This window comes from Centruroides vittatus, unplaced genomic scaffold (genome assembly GCF_030686945.1).
Source record: "Centruroides vittatus isolate TY-2023 unplaced genomic scaffold, ASM3068694v2 contig_817, whole genome shotgun sequence".
Classification (NCBI taxonomy): Eukaryota; Metazoa; Arthropoda; class Arachnida; order Scorpiones; family Buthidae; genus Centruroides; species Centruroides vittatus.
The window spans coordinates 1776757-1801789 of record NW_027122532.1 but is presented as its reverse complement, the minus strand read 5'-3'; the positions used below and the strand labels follow the sequence as shown (position 1 = coordinate 1801789).

General features: G+C 33.5%; 2 protein-coding genes across 3 annotated transcripts in view; one reads left to right on the top strand and one right to left on the bottom strand.

Annotated features, from left to right (window-relative positions):
• beag (IC cytokine homolog beag) overlaps positions 1-8990 on the bottom strand; it is a 48836-nt gene extending 39846 nt beyond the window's left edge. For both annotated transcript variants that reach the window (XM_067278732.1, XM_067278733.1), the window contains exons 1-2: positions 8890-8990; positions 953-1025 (exon numbers count right to left, since the gene is read on the bottom strand). In XM_067278732.1, coding sequence (XP_067134833.1) covers positions 953-1025; positions 8890-8899 — 83 coding nt within the window. In that variant the 5' untranslated portion in view covers positions 8900-8990. The remainder of the gene's footprint in view (positions 1-952; positions 1026-8889) is intronic.
• Positions 8991-15444: 6454 nt separating this feature from the next.
• The window catches only part of Roc1a (Regulator of cullins 1a), a 29940-nt gene continuing 20351 nt past the window's right edge, over positions 15445-25033 (top strand). The window contains exons 1-2 of the mRNA XM_067278746.1: positions 15445-15691; positions 23809-23836. Coding sequence (XP_067134847.1) covers positions 15584-15691; positions 23809-23836 — 136 coding nt within the window. The 5' untranslated portion in view covers positions 15445-15583. The remainder of the gene's footprint in view (positions 15692-23808; positions 23837-25033) is intronic.

Below are 25033 nucleotides of genomic sequence, written 5' to 3'. Positions count from 1 at the left end.
TTCTTGAATGCAAGAAACTTGGCAGCAGCAGAAATTCACCATCAGATTTGAGAAGTTTATGGTGATAATGCTATGAGTGACAGTAAAGTTCGAAAATGGGTAAGAATGTTCAAGGATGGGCGAGTTAATGTGCATGATGAGCCACGCCCTGGCCGACCTTCTCTGATTTCTGAAGATTTGATTCGTGATGTGTATAACAAAATTCAAGAGAACCGACGATTCACGATTTCAACGTTATCAATTAAATTTCCACAGATTTCAAAATCAGTTTTGTATACCATTGTTTCGGAGAAACTGAATTATCAAAAATTGTTTTCTCGATGCGTTCCAAGACTGCTTTCTGGCGATCACAAAACAAAAAGATTAAACAGTGCTTTATCGTTTTGACTCAATACGATCATTCACACAGTCCAGACCTTGCACCCTGTGATTTTCACTTGTTTCGATACTTAAAAAAGTTCCTTAGTAGTCAACATTTCAACGACGAAGAAGAAGTGAAAACTGCAGTCGTGGATTGGGCTTCTTGACAGGCGGCAGATTTCTTTGAAGTCGGAATTCAAAAAATTGTTGAGCGGTATGACAAATGTTTAAACAAAATGGAAATTATGAAGAAAAGTAGATAAAAGTATGTAGAATATGGAAAAAAAAATATTTTAATGATATTTACAGTATTTTTCTTCTTATTAAAAAACGGACCTTATTTAAAAAATAGCCTTTGTAATTAATAAAAATCAAATTATACATTTATTAATTGTTCTTAAAATATCATTTTAATATGAGGGTCAATAAACTAAAATTTCCATTAACCATAGACTTATTTAACTACTTATCATTTGGTTATTGTTATCAATAAACAACTCCCAAAATGATTACAATAAGTAGATTCCACTTTATACTAAAATAATAAAATATTTAGATTATAATTTTCTATTATGAAAAAATTTATACTTACAGTTCGGCTTCCTCTCCTCTTCTCATTTCCATCCCAGTGGGAGGAAGAGGATTAGAAAAGGGTTCATGATCCCCTGAAAAATATATATTTTAATGAGAAGTTACTCTTGAAAATTACTTACTATAATAAAATATCAAACTTTTAATTCTCATGTATCAATCTTTTTCGTACAGGATGTCCAAAAAGTTGTTGTGCATTAGAAAAGGTTTAAGTAAAGTTTTAATAAAAGTGAAGTTTTAAAATACATTGTAGTTTCTCCTACAGCAAATGTTTGAAATATTCTCCAGAGACCTCAAAATCGGGGGAGTGAGATCCAGAGACCTAACGAGTCAGATTCCATGGGAGTTTATGCAACCGAGAAAAAAGTCTTCCAAAAACTGTAACATCTGTGAGTGAGTGGTAATCCCATCTATTGCAAAATGGAAACATACAGTCCCTGGCCAAATTATTAGACACACTACAGATTTTTCATAATTCAATGTTTCATACCCGGTTTGGTGTAGGTCTATCTTATAAATCATAATTTTGATAAACGAAACTTGTAAAGTACTTAATTTTAGTATCTTAGGAAACCGACTATAATTACGGTCGGTGAAACTTCCGTTAACCTAACGGGTACTTTACGCGGATTCGAGATTAGTTTGCCAGGCCTGGGCTTTTAAGCGTGCACCGAAAGATTAGTAATAATAACGATAAATATCAAGTCAGATCAAAAGTTCAAATATATTTAATTAGCAACTAGAATGTACTACGTACAAATATCAATAATCCAAACAAAATTTATTAACGAAAATTCAACAAGTCAACCCGACAATAAACTCAGCTACTTAGCTTAACTTAATAGTAATTTCCCCTTTGAAATTCGACAATCAAATACTTAGAAACTATGAACAAAATCTCTTACTAATTAAACGTCTATCCGTCACCTCACTATACGAAGAAACTATTTCCTCAATACTTTCGATATCGTCAAATCGTCAATCGAACTCCTCTTTAACACCTTGGATCGTCCAATTATCAATCTGGACTTCTATCAGAAAATACTTCGCTTTCGAATCTACCTCGCTCTCAACATCGCCTCGATTTGGAATTCACCTCGGTTGGAAATCACCTCTTCTTCTTCGGTTAACGTGCGGGTTTTATACTGTGAGGTGACGTCACACTTGAGCTGGGTTACTCCCCTTATTTACATACTTAGTTGCTAACATTAATTTTCTTTTCTGGCAGCTTTAAGTTTCCGACAAAGCTTATAAACCGTTTACAAAATATTTATCATAATTTTCTGGGATGTTTAAGACGGTTTATCAAGTATTTCTCTACTAGTGATTGTGGGGACTCCCCCTCCATTTTTTTTTGCTGCGGAGTGTTACTTCCGCCGGGCAGCGCAAGTGCGCAAGATTTTTCCTACGGCGCTTATTTCTCCGTGAGTTGTTTTATCTTCATTTTTCATTACTAACAAGAGAGTGGTGGGGAACCTTCGTCCTAAATAAACATAAACCCCAAACAAAAGATAATAAAACAGAAATAATAATAAAATAAAAATAACGTTCAGACTCAGTTCCTTACAAACTTATTTTTTAATGTCATTGTATACCTATATTTGTTATATTTCATTACAATGTTAATATATTGGTAGGTATCAGAGCTTAAACATTGAAGTATAGCGTACAAATACGAACGTGTTTCAGTCGCGTTCTCGCTTGCTACTGGTGTGAACGTGTTTCTGTTCACCTCTTGTATTTAGGTCATGGTATACAATTACGCAAGTGTTTGTTTTCTTCGATAGTAGTATTTTTACCAACCAGATATAATAAATTGTGATCTTTTGACATGGGGAAACAGGGAGACCTTTCACCACGTAAAAAGCCGAAGTCAAAGCCCTCGTTAATACAAAAATGTATTCCAACCGTGAAATTTCATGAAGGTTGAATGTGTCTGAAGCTAGCGTACGACGTATAAAGAAAAAAGTTGAATCAAATCAAGATCTGAGTTCAAAAAGAAAAAATAAATGCGGCAGAAAGCCAATTTTCAACCCAAGGTCAGAAAGATGTCTTAAGAAAATTTGCTTAGAAAACAGATTTGCTACCACTAAATCAATAAAATCTCAATTGGAAGATGCAAAAGTGAATGCTTCTGAGCGCACTGTTCGCAGAAAATTGAAAGATCTGGATTTTAAGGCTTACCGTCCAGCAAGAAAACCCAAGTTAACAGTTGCAATGAAAGCAAAGCGTTTGAAGTGGGCCAAACAGTGGCGTGATAAGGATGTAGACTTCTGGAGATTGGTAATTTAACATTAAATAGATTATTTACTATAAAATAGACAAATGAACAGTAGATACTTGATTCACAAGATATATTTTTTTTGTTTTCTCAGGTCTGTTTCAGCACAAAGCACATTTGAAATTTTAGCAAACAAAGCTCATTTTGTCCGTCGTCGTAGAAACAAAAAATTTCATTCTGACTGCATCATTCAGACTGTTAAGCACCCCACGAAAGTAATGATTTGGTCTGTCATCAGTGGCAAGGGCACTGGGCGCCTGTACGTAGTAAAAGGCACCTTAAGGCAAGACCAATATAAAGAAGTCTTGTAAAATCAGTTGCTGCCACAGGTTAGAGAATGGTTCCCAAATGGGGAACCATTTATTTTTATGCAAGATGGAGCTCCCTGCCACACAGCCAAGTCTGTGAAAACATATCTACAAGAGCAAAATATCCCTCTGTTGGATTGGCTGGGTAATAGTCCTGACATGAACCCCATAGAAAATGTGTGGGAGCTCATGAAGAGGGAAGTGGCCAAAGAGGTCATCGCAACCAAAATGCAGCTTTTGGAAAAAATCATCCATGTATGGAATCATCATCCACAAATACAAGAAACAGTCCAGTCTTGCATCGACAGCATGCCGCGCCGGATTGAGGCTCTCATAGCTGCAAAAGGTGACTCAACAAAATACTAAAATTTAAATGGCAATTTTGTATTTTTTTACTATGTTAATAAAAACAAAAATTTTCAATAAATATAACGTTTTATAAGTGTTAGCACCTATGTAATAAAGTAAACTGTACATTACAAGTTAAATTCATTGGTAATAAATATTCAAAGACCAAATTGTAGTAGCTGATAATTAAAATTTGCATAAAAACTATAGTGCATCTAATAATTTGGCCAGGGACTGTAAGACATATGACTTACAGATTTTGTATGCAATGCCATACATATAACTTTAATGACATTACAAAACTTTCACTTTCACTGCTCAGTAACTTTTTGGGTACATTGATAATCATTTTGTTTCTTTTTTCAATTCAGACATGTTTTTATGGAGTTATCTTTTCAGCAACAATGCTAATTTAACAGTAAATGAATATTTAAATGGTAGATTGAGTTTTAAATATATTCTCTTTATCAAGAAAACATTGTTACTTAGGAGATTAGTCCATCTTCATCTAGGTCCTACCTCCTAGCTAATGCAGAAAAGAGAAAAGTGAAAGGTGTGTATAATGCATATCACTTATTATTGAAATATGAACTATTGTAAGTTGAAACTCCGATTACTGAGCATTTTTGTTCTGCTAGCAAAGTGAAGTTGGTCTTTCGTATTTGTCTAATGCATACACTTATATCAGGAGAAAGATAAATGCTTAGATGATTATAGGAGTCAAAGCTTTTATTTAGTGAAATGTTTTTCGTGACTTCTGTCCTGTCATCAGAGCCAAAAAGGTTTGAACATCTGTAAGTTTCCGTAAAACATTCTAGAGAAATTCAAACTCACGAACAGCATTTTAAAAATTTGAACAGAACTCCTATTTGATTTAAAACACCTCACCTTGTCAGTGTAATAGCATCAGTTTTAAAAGTAAACTTTTATTTTAGTACACTAAATTTTTATTAACTCTAAGCTCTGAAAATTTTTTTTTCTATGTACCTGGAGACTAGATTGTTTTCACCCCTCAAGCTATAAGGGGAACTTGTAAATATAAACCAGTCAAATAACTTTTTTATTGACTGATTTTGTCTCTAATGGTTTAAGCCAATTTTCTGTTTAAAGAGTTAATTTACCCCCTCTCATCTTTGGACATCCAACAAAACTTGACTCCCCTTAAAACCTCTATCACTTTATGAATGATAGATAGTATAAGTAGAAATGAAACACAAGAAATTTTGAAATAAATATAATAAAATGCAATAAACTGTTTAAAATTTAATGACATAAATGAACATCCACTTAAGCTTGATCCCTTTTCTCCAACTTGTCATAACCCACTTCCTCCCTTCCAGTGTGGATGTCATTTATGGACAGCCCCTTAGAGCTAGTATATGAAAGAAATGTAAATTATCAGAGACAGAAAAGATTTACCAAAAATCTTTTATCTTATTCAAGATTTATCAAAAATCTTTGTCAATATTCATATTATATGCTAAAGTTATTATACATAAGCGTGATATCAGTTTGTTTAAATGAAATGCATGAATGACAATGTGCTTTTATACTTGTATGATGTATATACATTATAATTTAAAAAATCAGAAAAAACATCAATCATCATCTACCATATTTTACGGACTATAAGACGCACTTTTTTCTTCGAAAAATTGCCTCCAAAATTTAGGTGCATCTTATAGTCCGTAGCGTCTTATAGGTATTTTTTTAAAAAAATTGCTTAAAAATTAAGGTGCGTCTTATAGTCTGTAGCGTCTTATAGTCCGTAAAATATGGTAACAACCTGATTTGAGGTTATATGCATATTGAAGTTGGTTGGGATGCATTCACTTTGGGGTTTTACGATATTATAACCTCATTTTTGTAGCTGTTACTGCCATTAAAACATGTAAATTGAATCATGCATTTAGAACTAAACTTCGTTTCTGTGTTCAGCAGTGTCATCAACTCAAAGAGATCTACTTAAACTTGAGCCAGATTTAAGGCGACTTGCCTTGATGGCAACTTGAAAACTATTATCAAAATTATTTGATAAAAAAAAACCTCACTACTATTTAAAAGTGTTTTGTTGATTTCCATTTTCTACATTTTTTATTATACAAATAATGAATTTAGAAAGATTTGGTTGCAAAAACATTAAAAGTATATTTGTATACCCAATGATTAGACTAATACCACGATTACTGATAGCAAGAATTTCACCAATAAATTTTTACAAAACGTAAGTATAACTTGAGATTTGAAAAAGATGAGTAAAATTCTGTTCTCCATTTTTTTCTCCTTTATCCAAATAAAGGAGAAAAAGTATAATAAACCTTTTTTAATTAATTGTTAACTGTCTGTGTCGTAAATTTCTTCAAAGTCGGTGCTGATAGAGTGTACATTTTACTGGAAGACTATTTTCTGAATTTTTAATCCTTTAATTTTTTAGAATTATAGTTATGTACTTAAATTCACTCTGAATTTGTAACTATCTTACTCTCTTAACAAGTAACCTGTTTCTTCACTCTCAGCTTTTTTCCATGTTTATATAGGATCAGCATTCCCATCTTTAATCTGTCTCCTCCCCTTCTCTATATCCAGGGTATCCACTCTCCCAAATTCTCTGCCACCTCATCTGTCCATCTTGGCTTCAGTCTTCCCCACTTCCTCTTCCCTTTCGCTTCCAACTTCCCAATCCTCTTTCCAACATAGTCCTCATTTCTTCTCTCCACACATCCAAACAATCTTAATCTACTTTCCTGCATCTTCTTACTTATATGGGACCCACCTTGAATGTTCCTCTTACGTAATTGTGGGTAGCAACCCGGAGGTAGGATGAGGCGTACCTCTTTGTCGGCAACAGGTTGGTTAAACCTGCCCACTTGTCAGAGGATGGCTGGTTTACATTCTATGATCCCAAGGGGTCGGGATTCTTTTTGTCAGATCAAGTGGAGGAGGAGAGAGGGGTTGTCGCTAAGGTGTAGGCCAGGCAATAAACAAGCAAATGACACCATTTAACAAAAAAACAAAGATTTATTAGGTAACAAATAGACGATTACAATATCTAACATCGAGAATCTATCAACACTTTTCTCTAACTTCCGAATACAAGGAAGGGGGCTGAGAGAGAGTTTACACGAGTTGTTATCATACCTCTTTAATGTTTCCTTGGTTCGAATCAGTCCTTATCAGTTAAAATATGTCAAAAGTTTATGAGAATAGGGAAAAATCAATTTACACATACCTCAGATCTCACATAATCACTCCCAATTCTATTCTTCGTCATCACACCACACCCATCTTGGCATTCTCGTCTCTGTCTTCTTTTTCTGGGCTCTCATAATCGCCCACGTCTCAGTACTGTACATCATTGCAGGTCATCCTTCCTTTCATTTTGCAACTTATTTTCTTATCACTTGCTACATATAATCCAAGATACTTACACTTGGAAAATGTTATTAACTTTGGGGATACTATAGATTACCACCTATGGAATTTCGGGTCTTTGGGTATATATCTGAACTCAGGAGACCGAGACGAGTTCAACGATACCCTACTTTTAGACCAGAGTCGTCATACTTTTTCCAGCGATTGTGCAATGATAGGGAGTCGCGTCGCTCTCTCCGCTAATTCGGCCTCGCTATCGCAATCGGGAGTCACGTCGCTTGCCATTAAAATTGCCTTTAGTAGACGTTTCCCCTCCCTTTTTTTTACTTTGTTCAAGAACTATCATGAATCAATAACTAGTGACGTTTAGCACGTGGCGGCCTGCCGGCGGCTCCCCTCCGGGAGGTCAGTCGGGAGCATGAACAGTGGGAACAGCCACCATGTTCGCTGCCATAAGTAGCATTAACCAAAATGGCAATCGCATGATGATTGGAAGTCGCGTCGCTCTCTCCGCTCTCATATCGCATGTTTAACCCTCCTGGAGATGACCATAATCCGACGTCATGGTTTGCAGACTTTACTGCAAGATGGCAGTACTAGCAACTATGGTGCCATCTTCATGAAAGCATTAAAAAAGTATGATAACTTTTTATTTTTCGTCTCCAGTCCAAAAATAGGGTACTGTTAAACTCGTCTCGGTCCCGAGTTCAAATATACAGTAGAGACCCGTTAATCAGAACCCCGGTAATCGGAATGATTTTCAGTCAGACTGTGTCGTGCTGAATCAAATGTTTTTGATACTAAATTTACTTCTAAAGCATAATTTTCATGTTTTTATATTCTTCAATATATTTATTTTGTTTGTACAAAATGCAGAAATAATTTTTAACAATACGTTAGCCTTGATTATTATTATAAAAATTTTCGTTAGGCTTAAAATTGACGAAAATTCAACACGAAGTGACACGCAACGGAGAAAAATTTGAACATCGAACAGGTTAATATATTTATTCGTACATAATCGGTAATTGGAACAAATCACTAATCTGAACAACCCCAGTCCCCAACTGATTCCGATTTTCGGTTCGTTACTGTATAATCAAAGTCCTGAAATTCCATAGGTGGTAATCTATAGTACACCCTTAACTTTTCACCCCGGAGTCGTATATAACTCCAGGACTACTTGAATCCAGCATAGTGGCATAAGCAAAATAATTAAAAGGTGGAGTGAAACAACTTGTGATCACACGCAACCAAGAAGTAGGGCAATTTCGAAGAACTGTATCTCATCAAGGGTCGAGCATTGAGGTACAGTTCTTTTGACTTTTTGCTCCTATGGATATGGTCTCAATCAGAGGTATTTGTAATCTCATGTATTTCTGTCAAAAATTTAATGCAGCCTATTATACATATATAAATATAAATGTGTACTATGTAGCATTCATATAAAGGTAAAGTGTATATAAAGTCATATGTATTGAAACATCACGTGATAAAGTAGAAGGTAACATTGTCATTTACATGCATCATTTAAACATGGGGAAATAATACCAATTACGAATCACGTGTCTACAAATCAAAAATGCTTATGTTTTAAGAAGTTTGGTTTAATTTAAAAGAAAAACTTACTTTCCGGCATTTTCAAAGTTTATAATTTTATAATTTTCGACCAAACGATTAAAATTTAACAGTCAAACTTCATCTCACATTCGGAACAGTGTTGCCAGATGTCTGTTAGCTTTTGCAGTCGATAATTTTCTTAAAAGTAGCCCAAAAGTAGCCTTCTTAAAAAATTCTTTTTTTGATAAATAACATGAGATTTGACGATAAAATAAAAAAAAGTATCATTCGTACTTTCTCAGCAAAAACTTAATCACACGATAAACGTTTTCGGCCAATTTACAGGCCTGAAGAAGGCCTAAAATAAGGATCTCAAGACTCAAAATATATGCATTTTATTGCTATATCGAGAACAGACGGCCGGATGGCCGAGCGGTTAATGTGGCAGCCTGTCGTCTGGTTCGAATCCGGATGAATTGATAAATCCCAGGAATTTTCGGGGGATGTCCCTCGAAAATTCCTGGGATTTATTCCCGTCCCTCACCACCCAGCCGCCCCATTGTAAGCCTGGCCGAATCCATAATGGGTTTGCTAAAAGAAGCCCTCTAAGTACCCACAGGACGCTAAAAAGGCCTCTTTTTATACACTCAATTTATATGCAAAGTAGATTGCAACAATTAATCTTACCAAGACGGACTATAAAAATGAATTTTTTTGTAATATTCTTAATAGTTATTAATTTGCTACTATTTCAAAGGATTTATCAAACTACAATTATTTAAATAAGGAAAAGCTAAATCATTTCCCCCCTTCTATTAAAACAAAAACCCAACTGATGAAGAGTATTCATGAATCCGAAATGCACATATTAGTTTAATAAAGAAATCTCTTTCTGAACTTTCAAATTAAATAACTGTGGTTTGACAAGTACTTTGGAATAGTAAAAATAATAATATTATTAGTTTTTCTATTATTATGTAAGGATTAACATGTCGAAATTATAGTAATAAGTATTAAATTTTTTTCACGAAAAGGGATATTTTAAAACTTAAAACAATTCAATTTTTACTTAGTCAGAAGTAAATAAATTTTTGTTTGTCTCCTTTATAATAAATAATTTATTAAAAAGAACCACTTTAAGGTGCATTTTTATTCAAATAATATACCGTATTTATAAACAAATACGTATCCAAAAATGTAGCCAAGTGAAATTATATTTCCAAAAAAGGAATCTGTGCGCCAAATGATATTTTTCAATCCAAGCTAAAACCCAGACTCTAGATTTTAACATATTGCAAGGACCATACTAATCCTTGCAATATGCTCTAAAGTACAGTTAATGTGTCAGATTGCCGATAGCTGGCGTTAGAGTCGTACTAAGGCGGGCGGGAAAAGTTGGTTTATCCATTTGGTTAGTTTAGTAATCATTTTTGTGCATTTTGAAAATTTTCTCTACGCGGGGGAAAAAAAAAGCATGACGTATCAATGTTTGGCGTCTGAGTATAAGTCTGGATACTATAAATCTGAAGAGAAGCGGCATTTTTCTACACCACCTCAAACTAGTAAGTTAAGTGAAAACGTTTAATTCCTCGAAAAGATTTGCAACTCACAAGAAAATCGCGAATATTACTCTCAAATGAATTAAATCTGTACTCTCTTAGATGCACTAAAAATAATGATAAAAGTACTGTAACTACTGCCCTATTACATTTCTATGTGGTATGTAGGCTGCACTTTTTGTATGTGCTAAGAATTCTCAGCTTGTTTGCTCAAATGAGTAAAAATTATAGAAAACGTTCCCATCTGCAATAGATTTTTTTTCAAGTGAGTCAGAATATTTAAAACTACTGTATTTGCAAAATAGTAGCATATCAACTATCATGATCAACTACTTATCGGATGTGAATAAATTAAATTTAAAATAAAATTTTTTATATATCTCTGTATTTTTGTTAATAATTTTAATTTTTATTAAATTTTTAAATATCTCAATTTAAAATTGTTATATTGTTACATATTGTATATTCAAGTTTTCTGCATAATTTCTATTTGTACAATGTACCGGTTTAATAAATCATGCACTTCTATTTTTCTATATTGTACTTGTATTTTTCATTGTATATCTATAACAATATAATTGGGAAAACCATAATGAATTAGTGCAGAAGGGAAAATGCTTCTGAGAGAGATTTTATGGAAAACTGGCCCATATTTAGGTGTTACTAACGCGAAGAAAACACGGAAAACCCCATTTGGCCACCACCCCATTAGCCAGGAGCGAAACCACAAACAACTGTCACTGTTCGGTGGTTTTAACTACTCGGCCACTGATGGGCACTCACTCAAAATAAATGCGAAAAAAAAATATATGTATTTTTAAAATATTTCTGATTTGTTCTGCCGGGTGAAGTTAGTGACAGAAAATGAATTCTATTTCAAGCCACGGAACCATCATCATCGTCTCACCCCTCTCCGACGACGGCCGGATGGCCGAGCGGTCAAGGTGGCAGCCTACCGCTCTGGGGGACCCGGGATCGAATCCGAACGGGTCGAAAATCCCCAGGAATTTTTCGGGGGGTGGTCCGTTCGGATATGTCGGGCCCCGTCCCTCACCACCCGGTCGCCCCATTGTGGGCCTGGCCGAACCCATAATGGGCCTTCTAAAGGAGGCCCTCTTAGTGCCCACAGGGCGGAAAGAGTTAAACCCCCCCTCTCCGTGGGTTTTTTGTTTGTCCAGAAACCCCGTAATGACTAGGCAGCATCGCCATTACGGGAAAAACTGGAATTCTAACGAAAATGCTAATCGATTAAACATTTATTCCAACCGTCACTCGCTAATCCGAAACGTCACGTAATCCCATACTCCCCACGATATTTCCGACCTTTAAATTTCTTTTAAAGTAAATTATATTAAGCCTCTTAAACACGACAGTATTCTCTTTCTGGCCTGGAACAAGTTTTCTTTATCACGTGAATCTTATCTGCCTGTCTATTACAATAAGATTAAATACTTGTAAACGAGACTAAAAGTAAATCTTTTAGTCTCGTTTAAAAGAGAAACTTTATAAACAGTTTCATTCCTTCTACTAATTTGTAAGCACGTGCAGAAACAAAAAACAATGTAATATTTTGAAAAATAAAATCATAATTTAATAATTTCAATTATATTTATTTTAATTTATTTGTGCCAATGTCACATTTAAAAAATTCCATTTAAAAAACTCGTAATTAGAAAAACAATTAAATTGAAACAATGCTTCAGAAGTTAATATGAACTAACAATGAATCTCCTTTGTTAAAATTATTTTATTGTGAAAAATCCATCTTCAGTTTTAATATCCACGGGTACAACTTGTTATTACGTGTGTCTTGCTTTAATTATTTAAAGTTTAAGATACGCAATGCCTTTATAATTAAAAGATAAGCGTAAATCCAATTTTTCATAATTGCAAGAGCTATTATTAATGCGAAATCTTTTCATTTTCAGGTTTCAAGTTGTTCAAAAGGGAAGTATATGTCCATAATTAGCATATTGCTGATTGATTACTTATGATTTTACTGTTATTTCAGGCATGGACTTTAAAATACTTCAATGACAGTTTTCATCCTATTGTTATTTCTCCGAGAAAACAGATTATTCGTACCTTTTTCTGCTGGGACTAAAAAGATTTTAATAAAATTGAATGTAAAAGACTGTCGAAATATCGCAATGTGATAGAAGAAATCTTATTGAATTCAAATAATTATTTCCACATCTCCTGAATTCAAAATGTGCAGAATCATCAGCTTGTTTCTTCTTGTTCTGGAGCGTTTAATGTATTCATACTTTAGTTTCATCGTAACTCCATCGAAGTGTGTTTTATACGCGGTGTAGTGTGTACCGTACTGCAAACAATACGCAAATATAACACATATTACGTACATTGATTTCCAAAAGAAACTCTCCAAAGGAGACTGTGTGACGAAGTTTGTAGACAAACCAGCTGAAGCAAGTGTGTTGCTCGTATGATGCATCATTCCAATGTGTGATAATAGTTTTAGACAAACTTTGGAATACATTATGAACATTTTTGTTATAGAAATGGCGCGATTCCAGTTTTTCCCGTAGTGGCGATGCTGCCTAGTCATTACGGGGTTTCTGGACAAACAAAAAACCCACGGAGAGGGGTGAGACCTTGACGACGGTTCCGTGGCTTGAAATAGAATTCATTTTCTGTCACTAACTTCACCCGGCAGAACAAATCAGAAATATTTTTAAAATACATATATTTTTTTTTTTTTTCGCATTTATTCTGAGTGAGTGCCCACCAGTGGCCGAGTAGTTAAAACCACCGAACAGTGACAATTGTTTGTGGTTTCGCTCCTGGCTAATGGGGTGGTGGCCAAATGGTGTTTTCCGTGTTTTTTTCGAGTTAGTAACACCTAAATATGGGCCAGTTTCCCATATAATCTTCTCAGAAGGTATTTTTCCTTCTATAGATCGCCCATGTGTCGCGTTTCCGAATACAAATAAAATTAAATTATTTATTCTTATTGTGGAATTATTATTGATAGTTTTTTTCATCAAGAATATAAATTTTTTAAACTTGTCAATTTCAATGTTTGGTAAAAACAAATAATCGACTTATGTAGTGTAGGCCTACTATTGTACATCTGAGTGACAAGAAGGTCTGGTGTTTTTGCTTTTTTCTACTTCTTTCTGCACTATGGGCACAAAGTCGGTCTTTTTTGCCAGCTCATTACAAGTTCTGTCAAGCCCGCAATTGGGCTACCAAGAGGAGAAGAAGAGAGCCCGACATATTCGGACAAACCACTTCCGGAAAAATTCCTGTGATTTTTCGATCCATTCAAATTACCTGATTATAATAATAACATAAATGTATACTTAAGCAGCCACAGAAATTTAACTCATGTAATATTCTTAAAATAATTGTAATACTACATAAAGTACACAATTCTATTTGATTCAGTAGTGATAAACAGTATTTATGTCTTATACTTTTGTATTTTGGCATGAGAAATGCAATTTCTTATGACATTTACATCGTTTTTCTATATTTAGTAGTTTATACGATTCTGCACCATTAAAAGTAGAATATGAATGCGGATTTATTAATAGCCTACTGACATCTTTCCTTGTTTATAAATAGGCATACATAAATCATATGTGATTAAAATATCAAGTAATGTCTTTTGGACTCTCTCATTACTATCACTTTCCATTCCATTTTTAAAACTGAGACTTTATTTCAAGTTAATTCATTCTCTTTCTTTTAACAGCCACATTTGATTTCAAGAACTGTATACTTGTTTCTAAATGTTCGATTTCTATTGACTTTTAATCCTCTTTTCACTCTCTCTAACCTGTTCCTTGCTCAAATTCTTTACTCTCTATCTCATTAATCTAGCTCCTGCATTAATATTGCATCCTGCAATAATTCAACTAATAATAATATGAGCTTAAAATTAAACCTTGATACGCTTCAAAATCGTCTAAATCCCCTTTTTGTAACACTTTAACCTATCCTACACTTGCGTTAACATTTATATAAATCTAATAATGGAAATTTATAGAACTCTCATCAACCCCTTTTCTTCCTGACTCAAAAATTTCACTGAAATATTTCATATTAATAATGTATAGAAAATCAAAAAAGTTTGTTAGGCATATCTTTTCTTACCCTTAACAAAAACTCCCAAAAATATTTAAAAATGAACTCATATTGTAAGCAAAAAACAAATAAACAAACAGTTAATAGAAATATAAATATTAACGATATTTACCAATAAATAATGTTCAAAACCGAATTAAAACAGTATTTATAAGCAGCCCTTTAAAAAGGACGAAAGAAATATCTGCGTTAAAAACGAGAAAATTTCATATATTAAAAGAATTTCGAATGTTTACAGCTGACTCTATGCTCGAGCCGAACGTACAGTACTCCTTGACGCGATTGAAGCGCTCGAAGTAGCAGAAATATTTATTACGCCAGTATTGGCAGCGCAAAGACCAGTATATCTATCGACTCTGCTAAAAACAAGGTAGACAAATATGCGCAAAGAAGCCAAATCTGACAACTCTAATTCGAGGTGTCTCCTACATAACACGTAACAAACTTGACGGTTGGATGGCTGAGCGGTTAAGCTCTGCCATCCGGCCTTCCCGGATCCGCCAGAGGAGTAGGCTGCAGTTTACCGTTCTGGGGGACCCAGAATCAAATCCGAAAGGGGCGAAAAATCCCCAGGAATTTTTCGAATATGTCGGCCCCTGTCTCTCACCACCCAGTCGCCCCATTGTGGGCTTGGAGGAACCTTAATTAGGCTTTCTAGAAAAGCCCTCTTCTCGCAAAAAATTCATAAAATAAATTAACGAAACATATTTATTAACAATTCCGAAACGCTATTTAATAATATTTACCAAATAAAATTATTTTTATTTCGCCTGATATTAAATATGGCCTTTTCGTTCCGAGCGTCTCTTAAGCGATTTTACGCCGGATTTATTTAAAAAATATAATAATGTCTTTTTATTAATATTACTGAAATGCTATTTAATAATAATAATAATAATAATAAACTAATTTTTTAAAATTTCTATTTAAATTATTATTTTATTCTATTCCGTTCGATATTAAGAAAGTGTGTCGTTGTCGTCGTTCCGTTTTCGGCCAAACGACTAGTCATATTGTGCTCAAGCCTTTTTCGACATTCGAGTAGAAAATATAAGAATCATATATTATAAATTAGTTTCGTATATCGTTAAATGGCATCTGCAATGGATATTGACGACGAAATGGAATCGGAACAACCTGAAGTACCTTCTTCCACAAGTGGCACAAGGACAGACAAGAAAAGATTTGAAGTGAAGAAAGTAAGAACTAATTTCTGTATGAATATTCATCAGTTATAATAATAAATCCCTTTCAGTTTATTGTTTATGATTATTACACTTATGTCTTCCATTTCTATCAAATTAGTATTTTCAGTGATTTGACGGAGACGAAATTTGGTAAGGTTCCGCGTCAGGTGATTGGGACATTATTGAGGCCGTCGACCGTGCCTATAGGAGTAAAAGAAAGTAAAGGAACCGATGATCTATGTGTGACCCTTCGCAAGGTGTATCGTACTCCTCGAAATTGGATTTTTGAGGATCCCCAAACTAGGGTAGAATTTAAAAGCAAAAAAGTTGGAACCGTTTCTTGAAATAAGATAGATGCCATTGCGCCGACTCGTTCCAGAGCGTGATTCAAATCTTGCTTTGTTAAATCAAGTTTAATGATAGTAAACTTTGTGTGTCTAGATCTTTCAAATGATCATGTGTAGACCATCAACTTCTTTGACTTTTTTACTCCTTCGGGCATGGTGTACGGCTCTGATAAGGTCTTGTCTGTCTCATGCCTGCCAGCTGGAATTTTCTAGGTTTTCTTCGTGTTCGTAACACCTAAATAGGAGCCCGTTACTCTCGGAAGATGTTCCCTCTTGACAGATCGCCTGTGTGTTGCATTGCTGTAAATAAATAAAACCAAACGACTGCCTTACTTGGAGCTAGAATCTTGTCAACTAAAAGTTTACTTGCCGGGAGTGGACTGGTCTATGCCATCAAAGAGTTTCAAATGTTATCCTTTGAGTCTGTAGTAAATAAATGTTAAAAATTAATGTCCTATTTGCAACTAAGGATCAAGTGTTAGCGTGTGGAACTCCACTGTCACTGCTCCGTGCTGCTATTGGTTTGTAAATTTATCATTAGAAGTTAACAAATTAATGTTCATGTACTAAAAGTAAACTGAATGGTAATTGGTTAACTTCTAATTCTAACTCTTGATCCTTGGTTATGAATAAGGCCATAAGTTTACTTCCAAACTTGGCAGAACAGTAATGAGCACAGTTGATTTGTGGTAATGCTCTTTCTACTGTTCTAAGGTAAACTTCTTGCTTGATCACCGTGTATAATTATATAGTTTTAAAACAATATAGCATTTTTCAATTTTTTGATCATGTATTTCATTTACAAAACAAATATATATCTAATAATAAAAATAAATTATAAGGAATGTTTTAATCAACTAATCAAATTGTTTGACAGTTTTTACATTCTTGGTTCTACATTATGTAACATTTCTTGTTTTATCTATAAGTAAACAAGTAGAGAAAAGAAACAATCAAATACAGTGTTTAGCCAAAGAGAAAAGAAGGCCATGGAGGGTTCCTCATGCTCAACAGTACATCATTAACAGCATTGTCATCTCTCTGCTTGTTGTATACCCAATGTCTGTTAGTAGACAATACTATCAACAACAGTTAACTTCTTTGACAAAGGGACTATATGACAGAGTTTATATTAAGATAATAAAAAGTTGCAGAACATAATAAAAGTCGTCCTTGTTAAATGTAAATTGTTAAAGATGAAAACATTCCTTTAGTCTGTCAGGATATTCATTATTTCTGATATCTTTATATTTACTTTAGTTATATATTCATAATAATACATTAGATTGCTTTCCATGTTAAGACTGTGATACACTAAGCAATTTCTCACCCGGGAGAAGTGTCTGAATGACAAAAACCTGTTGATATTCAGTGATATTCAGGCATGAGGAGACAAGTTGCTTGATTTGTAGAAGAGCACCATCTTAAATTTTTACTATTGGCACAGAAGCATGTTTTTTTGAGTTTGTTGTCATGATATTTGTGGTTATCTGCACACTATTCTTTAATTGTGTGCAATATAACTATATAAGAATAATGTGGTTAAACTAGTTCATACAATTGAATTAATGACTGTTGATAGAATGACTATCCTCTTTTTTTATTTTTGTGTTTTAAACAAGAGCTGTACTCAAGTCATAAATCTACACATGTTCATTGGTTACAGAGAGCAACGAGGAGACTTTTTGTCCCCAAAAGTCAGTGATTTGACTCCCTCTCCCAATGATTGCTCTTCTACTGCCTGGGATACATGTTTTTTGTCATTGGCAATGTGTCTCCAAAAAAAATTGCCTGGTGCCTTTAGTGGCAAAAAGTGTGTGTATACACTGAGGAGCTGGTTGCAACTAGATTCTAAGAAATTTTTATAGATCTAACTCAGTAGTGACAAATTTTTTACCATCCCTTTGAGTCTGAATGGATCCATAATGGTTACAAAATTAAGATTTACTAGTATATTTGGGAATTTTCATTTTGCATTTCAATCAATTAACATGCAGTTTTAAAATTAAAACATTTAAATCAAAATTAGAAGTTTTCTTTTTCCTTTTAAGAATTTTCTTCTTTTTAAAAAGTTAGGAGTAACTTTAGAATGAAGTCTTACAATGTTTATTATAGTTATATTATAATATTATTAATTATAATATATAATATTATGTTTAATATACAAAGGAAAAATGTTTATTGTTGACCTATGTTTTTCATATACAGTCAAACCTGTTTTTATGCGCTCTTTTTATGTGCGATTTTTATTTGTGCGATTTTTTTAATGCGAATTTTTAATTTATGCGGTTTTTTTTGTGCGATTTTTTATTTGTGCGGTATAGTTGGCGACTAGTCTCGTGCGATTCGTCATGTCTCACGTTGACTTATTATAGCTAAATAAACTTATTATAGCATAAATGCACTTCTTACAGTAATATTATTGCATGAATATGCAAAAAATGAAATAATTTACTTTTTAAGTCAACAAAACACCACCTAGACAAAAATATGTAAAACAGACGATAGACCAGACGATGCAGTCAAGTGCTGACATCTGTTGTCAATAAATTCTATTTCGTACGGTTTTGAGTTATTTTCTATGTGAGACTTTTTTATGCGGTCCCTGTTGACCGCATAAAAAAAATATTTTTTAATTGTGTTGCGAAAACTATTTTTTACAGCCATTCGTGAAGTTTCGTGCGATTTTTTTTAATGCGTCTTTTTTAATGCGGTCCCCATCCCCCGCATAAAAACAGGTTTGACTGTACTAATAATTATGCTAAAAAACATATTTTTTAGTTTAAAACAATAAAACTTACTATAAAATAGATATTTATACTTAATGGCTAGTATCACATTTAAAATACAGAGAGAAATATAAATTTAAAAGTCAAACACAAATGTTTTTTTTGCATTTGTCATAAAAATAAGATTATTATTGGGCTGCAATTTGAAAAATTGTAGACCTATAAATTCTCACTGTTGCTGTCCATCCATCTGTGTTTCCTTAATCTCAAGAATGAAGTTAGATAGATGAAAGGTGAGAGCAGATATGGAAACTTTAGGAACAGGAGGCCCTCATTAACTATATACAAACTTCCAATGCAAACTGGAAATCATATTGTAAAAGCCTTACTGTCCTTAAATTCTATTATTATTGTTAATTGTCTCCTTGGACTTTACTTATTAATAGGACTTTATACTGGTGTTTAAAGATTGTGTGGAAAAGTGAATTTAATACCCGAAAAAAATAATTTATTTAAAAGATATTTATATCATAGGTCAGATAAAAAATTAGATTTAATGGAAGAAAAAGAAGTTGTGTATTCATTCAATTGCAGCTGTGATCCGGCCAAAACTTATATAGGAGAAACAAAAAGAAAATTAAGCAAAAGAATAAAAGAGCACATACGTGCAATAAGGGGTAATTATGCAAATTCTGCAGTCGCAGAACACTGCAATAGTTATAGGTGCCAAATCGACAAAAATACTATAAAAATTAAGAAAAAAGAATCAAATAATTACAAACGTCAATTATACGAACATTTAAACATAAAGAAAGAAAGAAATAGAATAAACAATAATTTGGGTCGTATAATCCACCAATCCTGGAGCACCATACTTGATGACCTTTATAAAAAAGCATAGTTAATAGTCTCCTTATCATAACGCTATTGAATGGTGGCAAACGAAACCTTGATGTGAGTTTTTAATGAAATTTTTTACATGATGATGATAGATTTTAATAATTTACAGTCTTTATTTACTTTATTTACTTAATTTTAATTATACAGTGAAATGTTTAATTGTAAAACGAGAAATATCCAGTTATACTCGGGATTGGAATATGTATTTACAGTAAGTTTTAAAATTGTATTTTATTGCTAAGAAATTTTAAGTTATACAGTAACTTATTTGTTTTGTTATTGTTACTTTTTAGTGTTTGGTAGTAATACTGCTGATGAGGGGCATGCTAGCCCGAAACACGTATAATATGTGTACAGAAATTATTACTATAGGTGATATAATAAAGAAATTTTATTCTTTCCTGAACTAACTCTCATTACTGTGCCAATCTTTAAACACCAGTATAAAGTCCTATTAATAAGTAAAGTCCAAGTAGACAATTAACAATAATAATGGAAGTCATATTATTTCAATTCAAAAATTTTCTCCTGAAAAGAGTTAGTTAGATGACTAGCACAACTCTATTGTTAAAGGAGAAGTATGATGTACAAGGGAAAGCCACTATTAATTTGATTGGATCTTGGGTTTAATAAGTGGATTTTTGTAGCCTTTACTTTTTGTATTTTTGATATTAATGTTATAGGACTTCATGAAGCCATTAAAGATGTTTCTATTTCTGAATAAACATGAAATTTTTTTTTATTTGCACGAGTAGATTAATTAATAAAATGAATCGATAACATTCAGATTAAAAGATGAAGATTATTAACATATATCAAATTAAATGAAAATGAAAAACGTCAACAACATGAGGTTTTATATTTATTTTTCAATGGGTGATTTAAATGTAAGCAATACACCATACACATAGTATACATGATGTATATTTTTAAAATTAATTAAAGTATACTATTTTCAATTAAAATTTTATAATCGTAGGCACAAAAAACCTTTCACACACTATTTCTAGCAGACAAATTAATGAGCACAAACGTTTTCGGCCGTTTTAAAAGGCCTTCTTCAGGTGCACTGAGGACGGTTGGAAAGTCGGATAGCCAATGTTTACGTGACGTCATTGTTTATGAGGGGTTTCCTCTTACAAGTGACGTCTTAGCAGAGAAGGTTTAAACGAAATTGACCTTGGAAAATATTTTAAGATTAGCCAAGATGCGTGAACTATTGTCGAAGATATGCGAATCGTGAAAGGCGGAAAAAAGGAAATAGAAAGAAAAAGGAAAAAGAAACCTGATAAATTTAGAAACTGCACGAGAGAACGAAACGGACAAGGAGAGGGTGGACCGGCCTATTTAATTAAGGGGGTTATCGAGGAGTGACCGCCAGGCAGGGGAAAGCGAATCTGCATCCCTGCTGTTAATGCAGTTTCCTTTGAGGGATTCAGTAAAGATCTCTATAGCTTCGATTGTTCTAAGTTTGCTAGAGTCAAGAATAGGAACGGTAATCCTAGCATCTTCCCATTCGGCCGTTATACTGGGTTCGCTTGCGTACTGGGCTAGGGTGGAATTAAATTTTTTGTTGCGCGCGTCGTACCTATGCTCAGCTATCCTTTTGGTAAGCGATCTGTTGGTTGAGCCTATGTAGGTTAATTTATTGCTTGGCTTAACTCTATTGTCCACCAGCGGAACAGAGTAGACCCCTGGAATCCTGGCTTCGCTGCATAAGCACCACAAGCAGATTTTGGAGCTGGCCCACCTAGTATGCTACAACTTTTTCACCTTCAACCAGCGAATCTACCTTCAAAGAAGAGGGGTCCCAATGGGTAGCCCCCTGTCTGGAGACCTCTGTGAGTTAGTGGTTAGAAAATTAGATAGCGAAGTCCTACAAACCTTCAATGCAGACATTGTACTCTACACGCGGTATGTTGATGATATTCTTATTATCTGGAGATCCGAACCGGACGTTGGTAAGCTGCTGCAGACTGTTAATAACAATCCGTTTGGGCTTAAGTTAAAGCTTGATCAGCAGGATGATAGGTTGGCCCATTTCCTTGACCTCAGTATTTTCCTAGACCGCGGTTGTATAACCACTAGTGTATTCCATAAGCCTAATCTTCTACCTTTCTTCATCCCCTCAGCCTCGAACGACCCCTTTACCTATAAAATTTCCGCCTACCGGGCCCTGATCCGTAGGGCCTATACCCATTGCTCTAACACTAATGACGCGTTTCGTGAAATCCAGCACATCAAACGCATCGCCATAGCCCACGGTTACAACGGTAAATTTATAGATGTGCTGGCCCAGAGAATACATGATCGCGGTGTTAACAAAGCCGTCAGTTCCAGTCATCGTAACCTGCGAAGTAAGCAAGTTGTTGTTGATTTCGACCCTAGGTTGAGCCAAGCGTATAAAATCTTATCCAAAAAAGCCAAAGTTGGTCTTACGTACAAGCGCAGCCCTTCGATTTATAAGCTTCTAACAAATAACAAGGATAAATGCAGCGAAGCCAGGATTCCAGGGGTCTACTCTGTTCCGCTGGTGGACAATAGAGTTAAGCCAAGCAATAAATTAACCTACATAGGCTCAACCAACAGATCGCTTACCAAAAGGATAGCTGAGCATAGGTACGACGCGCGCAACAAAAAATTTAATTCCACCCTAGCCCAGTACGCAAGCGAACCCAGTATAACGGCCGAATGGGAAGATGCTAGGATTACCGTTCCTATTCTTGACTCTAGCAAACTTAGAACAATCGAAGCTATAGAGATCTTTACTGAATCCCTCAAAGGAAACTGCATTAACAGCAGGGATGCAGATTCGCTTTCCCCTGCCTGGCGGTCACTCCTCGATAACCCCCTTAATTAAATAGGCCGGTCCACCCTCTCCTTGTCCGTTTCGTTCTCTCGTGCAGTTTCTAAATTTATCAGGTTTCTTTTTCCTTTTTCTTTCTATTTCCTTTTTTCCGCCTTTCACGATTCGCATATCTTCGACAATAGTTCACGCATCTTGGCTAATCTTAAAATATTTTCCAAGGTCAATTTCGTTTAAACCTTCTCTGCTAAGACGTCACTTGTAAGAGGAAACCCCTCATAAACAATGACGTCACGTAAACATTGGCTATCCGACTTTCCAACCGTCCTCAGTGCACCTGAAGAAGGCCTTTTAAAACGGCCGAAAACGTTTGTGCTCATTAATTTGTCTGCTAGAAATAGAGTGTGAAAGGTTTTTTGTGCCTACGATTTTAAATTAGTTCTAGCTTTGTGTGCAGAGATTAAAATTTTATAGTTAAATTCTTTGATGTATTATTCTACAATAAATCACATTTCTAAATATATATAACATTTGTTATATATGAATAACATTATACAGTAGAATCTAATTTTAATGGATTTCTTGGAATAATGGAGTTTTTGCCACATCCTACCAAATCAACATAATTTTACTTCTTAGTGAATCTGTAACTCAGGATAACAGATTTTTTTTCTAGTTCCATCTACTGTATGCATTGCATTTTTTAACATTTTATTAATACTTGGGTGTTTCTGGGTACTAAATAAAAAAATACATTACACACCAAGCAAGATACATGCATAATCATCACAGTTCACATTGCTTAACGTTACAATTTTGTGTCAGCTCCCTGCTATGGTGTATTGATTAGTGGCAGGAATATACTTTTGGTCTATGTAGTACCAAAATTTAACAAAGCCATCGAGTCTTTCCAAGTTGTAAAGACCTTCCTTTTGATATATTCATTTAATAAATGACATCCATTCATTATATGATATAACATATATAAATAAGACAGTAAGTGCTGAGGAAGAGTGCTTATAAAACATTAAAGATGGTGTTGAAAGGTCTCTTTATCAAAATTTTTTTTTTATGCATGGAAAAGTGAATGTTTGGAAAAACATTTAATTCTAAATGGTAATTCAAATTGAAAAATAAATGTACATAATTCAAATAAATTATTTTTCCATATTATTATATATAAATGGTATTCTAAAACCTGTATATTTTGAATTTAATAGATGTAGCCATTTAGTAAAACTGTAAACAGGCATTAAATTAAGTTAATTATTATTATACAAATTCAAAATAATAATACCTTTAAATGTTTGTTAAATATAAACTAATATAATTTTTTCCTGATTTTAGTGGAATGCTGTTGCACTTTGGGCTTGGGGTAAGTTTTCTCAAGATCTGTATGCTTTGTTAGATATTAACATAAATAACATAAAAGTTAGAATTGTTAGACATAATGATATCAAATAGTTTCTCCCAATGGGAAGTTCAAAAAACTAACATGTTTTAATTACATAAATTGGGAAAATGCTACCATTTTAATTAAAAGATTTGAAGAAATTAAGTTGTTGTCTTTCCACCATATCTAATCATCAGAAAACAATAACAATGATTCTTCACAACCTTTTATTTTGTAGGCTAGTCCTCTGCAGTTTATTCAAGCAAAATATTTATAATTACTTTTAGTTATGCCTGTAATCAAAGATCAGTAACTGTAAAGTTTTTAATTTTAATGAGGATATAAAAGTTTATTTAAAATGATGTAGAACAATATGTAAAATAAAATAATTTTTTTCTGTTATCTTACTTAATTTATAATTAATTTAGTGATATTTTAAATATATACAATCTCTTTTTAATTATTGAAGTGAAGAAATTTTTTTTTTTTATAAACTAACTATGTGTCAAATGAAATGAATTCTTACACAACCACAATGAAAATGAATTCTTACACAAAATTTATATCTTAACTGAACAGATCATTTGGCTTTGATTATTTATCTTGTACAAAATTGACCAACCAACTTATGTAGACTTTGTGTGTCAAGAATACAGATCTGTGGTGTTTTATGGCATATAAGATGCAGCTTTTGTCCAAAAAATTGCTCTGCATCTTGTATGTGAAGTTACAATTTTCCATAGGTTAATGAATTTTCCAAATGACCTTTGTTAGGCTATGTGTAACCTCTATTTAGTCCAATTCTTGAATAAAAAATGTTCAATTAAACTTATTATTATTATTATTTGCTATAGCTAAGCATGTATTCATGTGGAATATTCTAATAGTAAATTTTAACCTTAAATGATTTCTTTTAAACTCCACTTTTTTTTTGAAGTCCTGACTTTCATTTGATAAACAAACAACTCTACAAAAACCTGATACGGCAATGGTTGTGTATTATTATATTGTATGTTATCAGGATATATTAATAATAAATTACCATTATAATAATTTATTATTAATATAGTTATTAATATATTGGGCTATATGTTATATAGCCCAATGACATACAGCAGTGGTTTGCTTATTGCATTTGATAATTTTTGAATTTATTCTAACCAAAGAAATCTTGAGTGT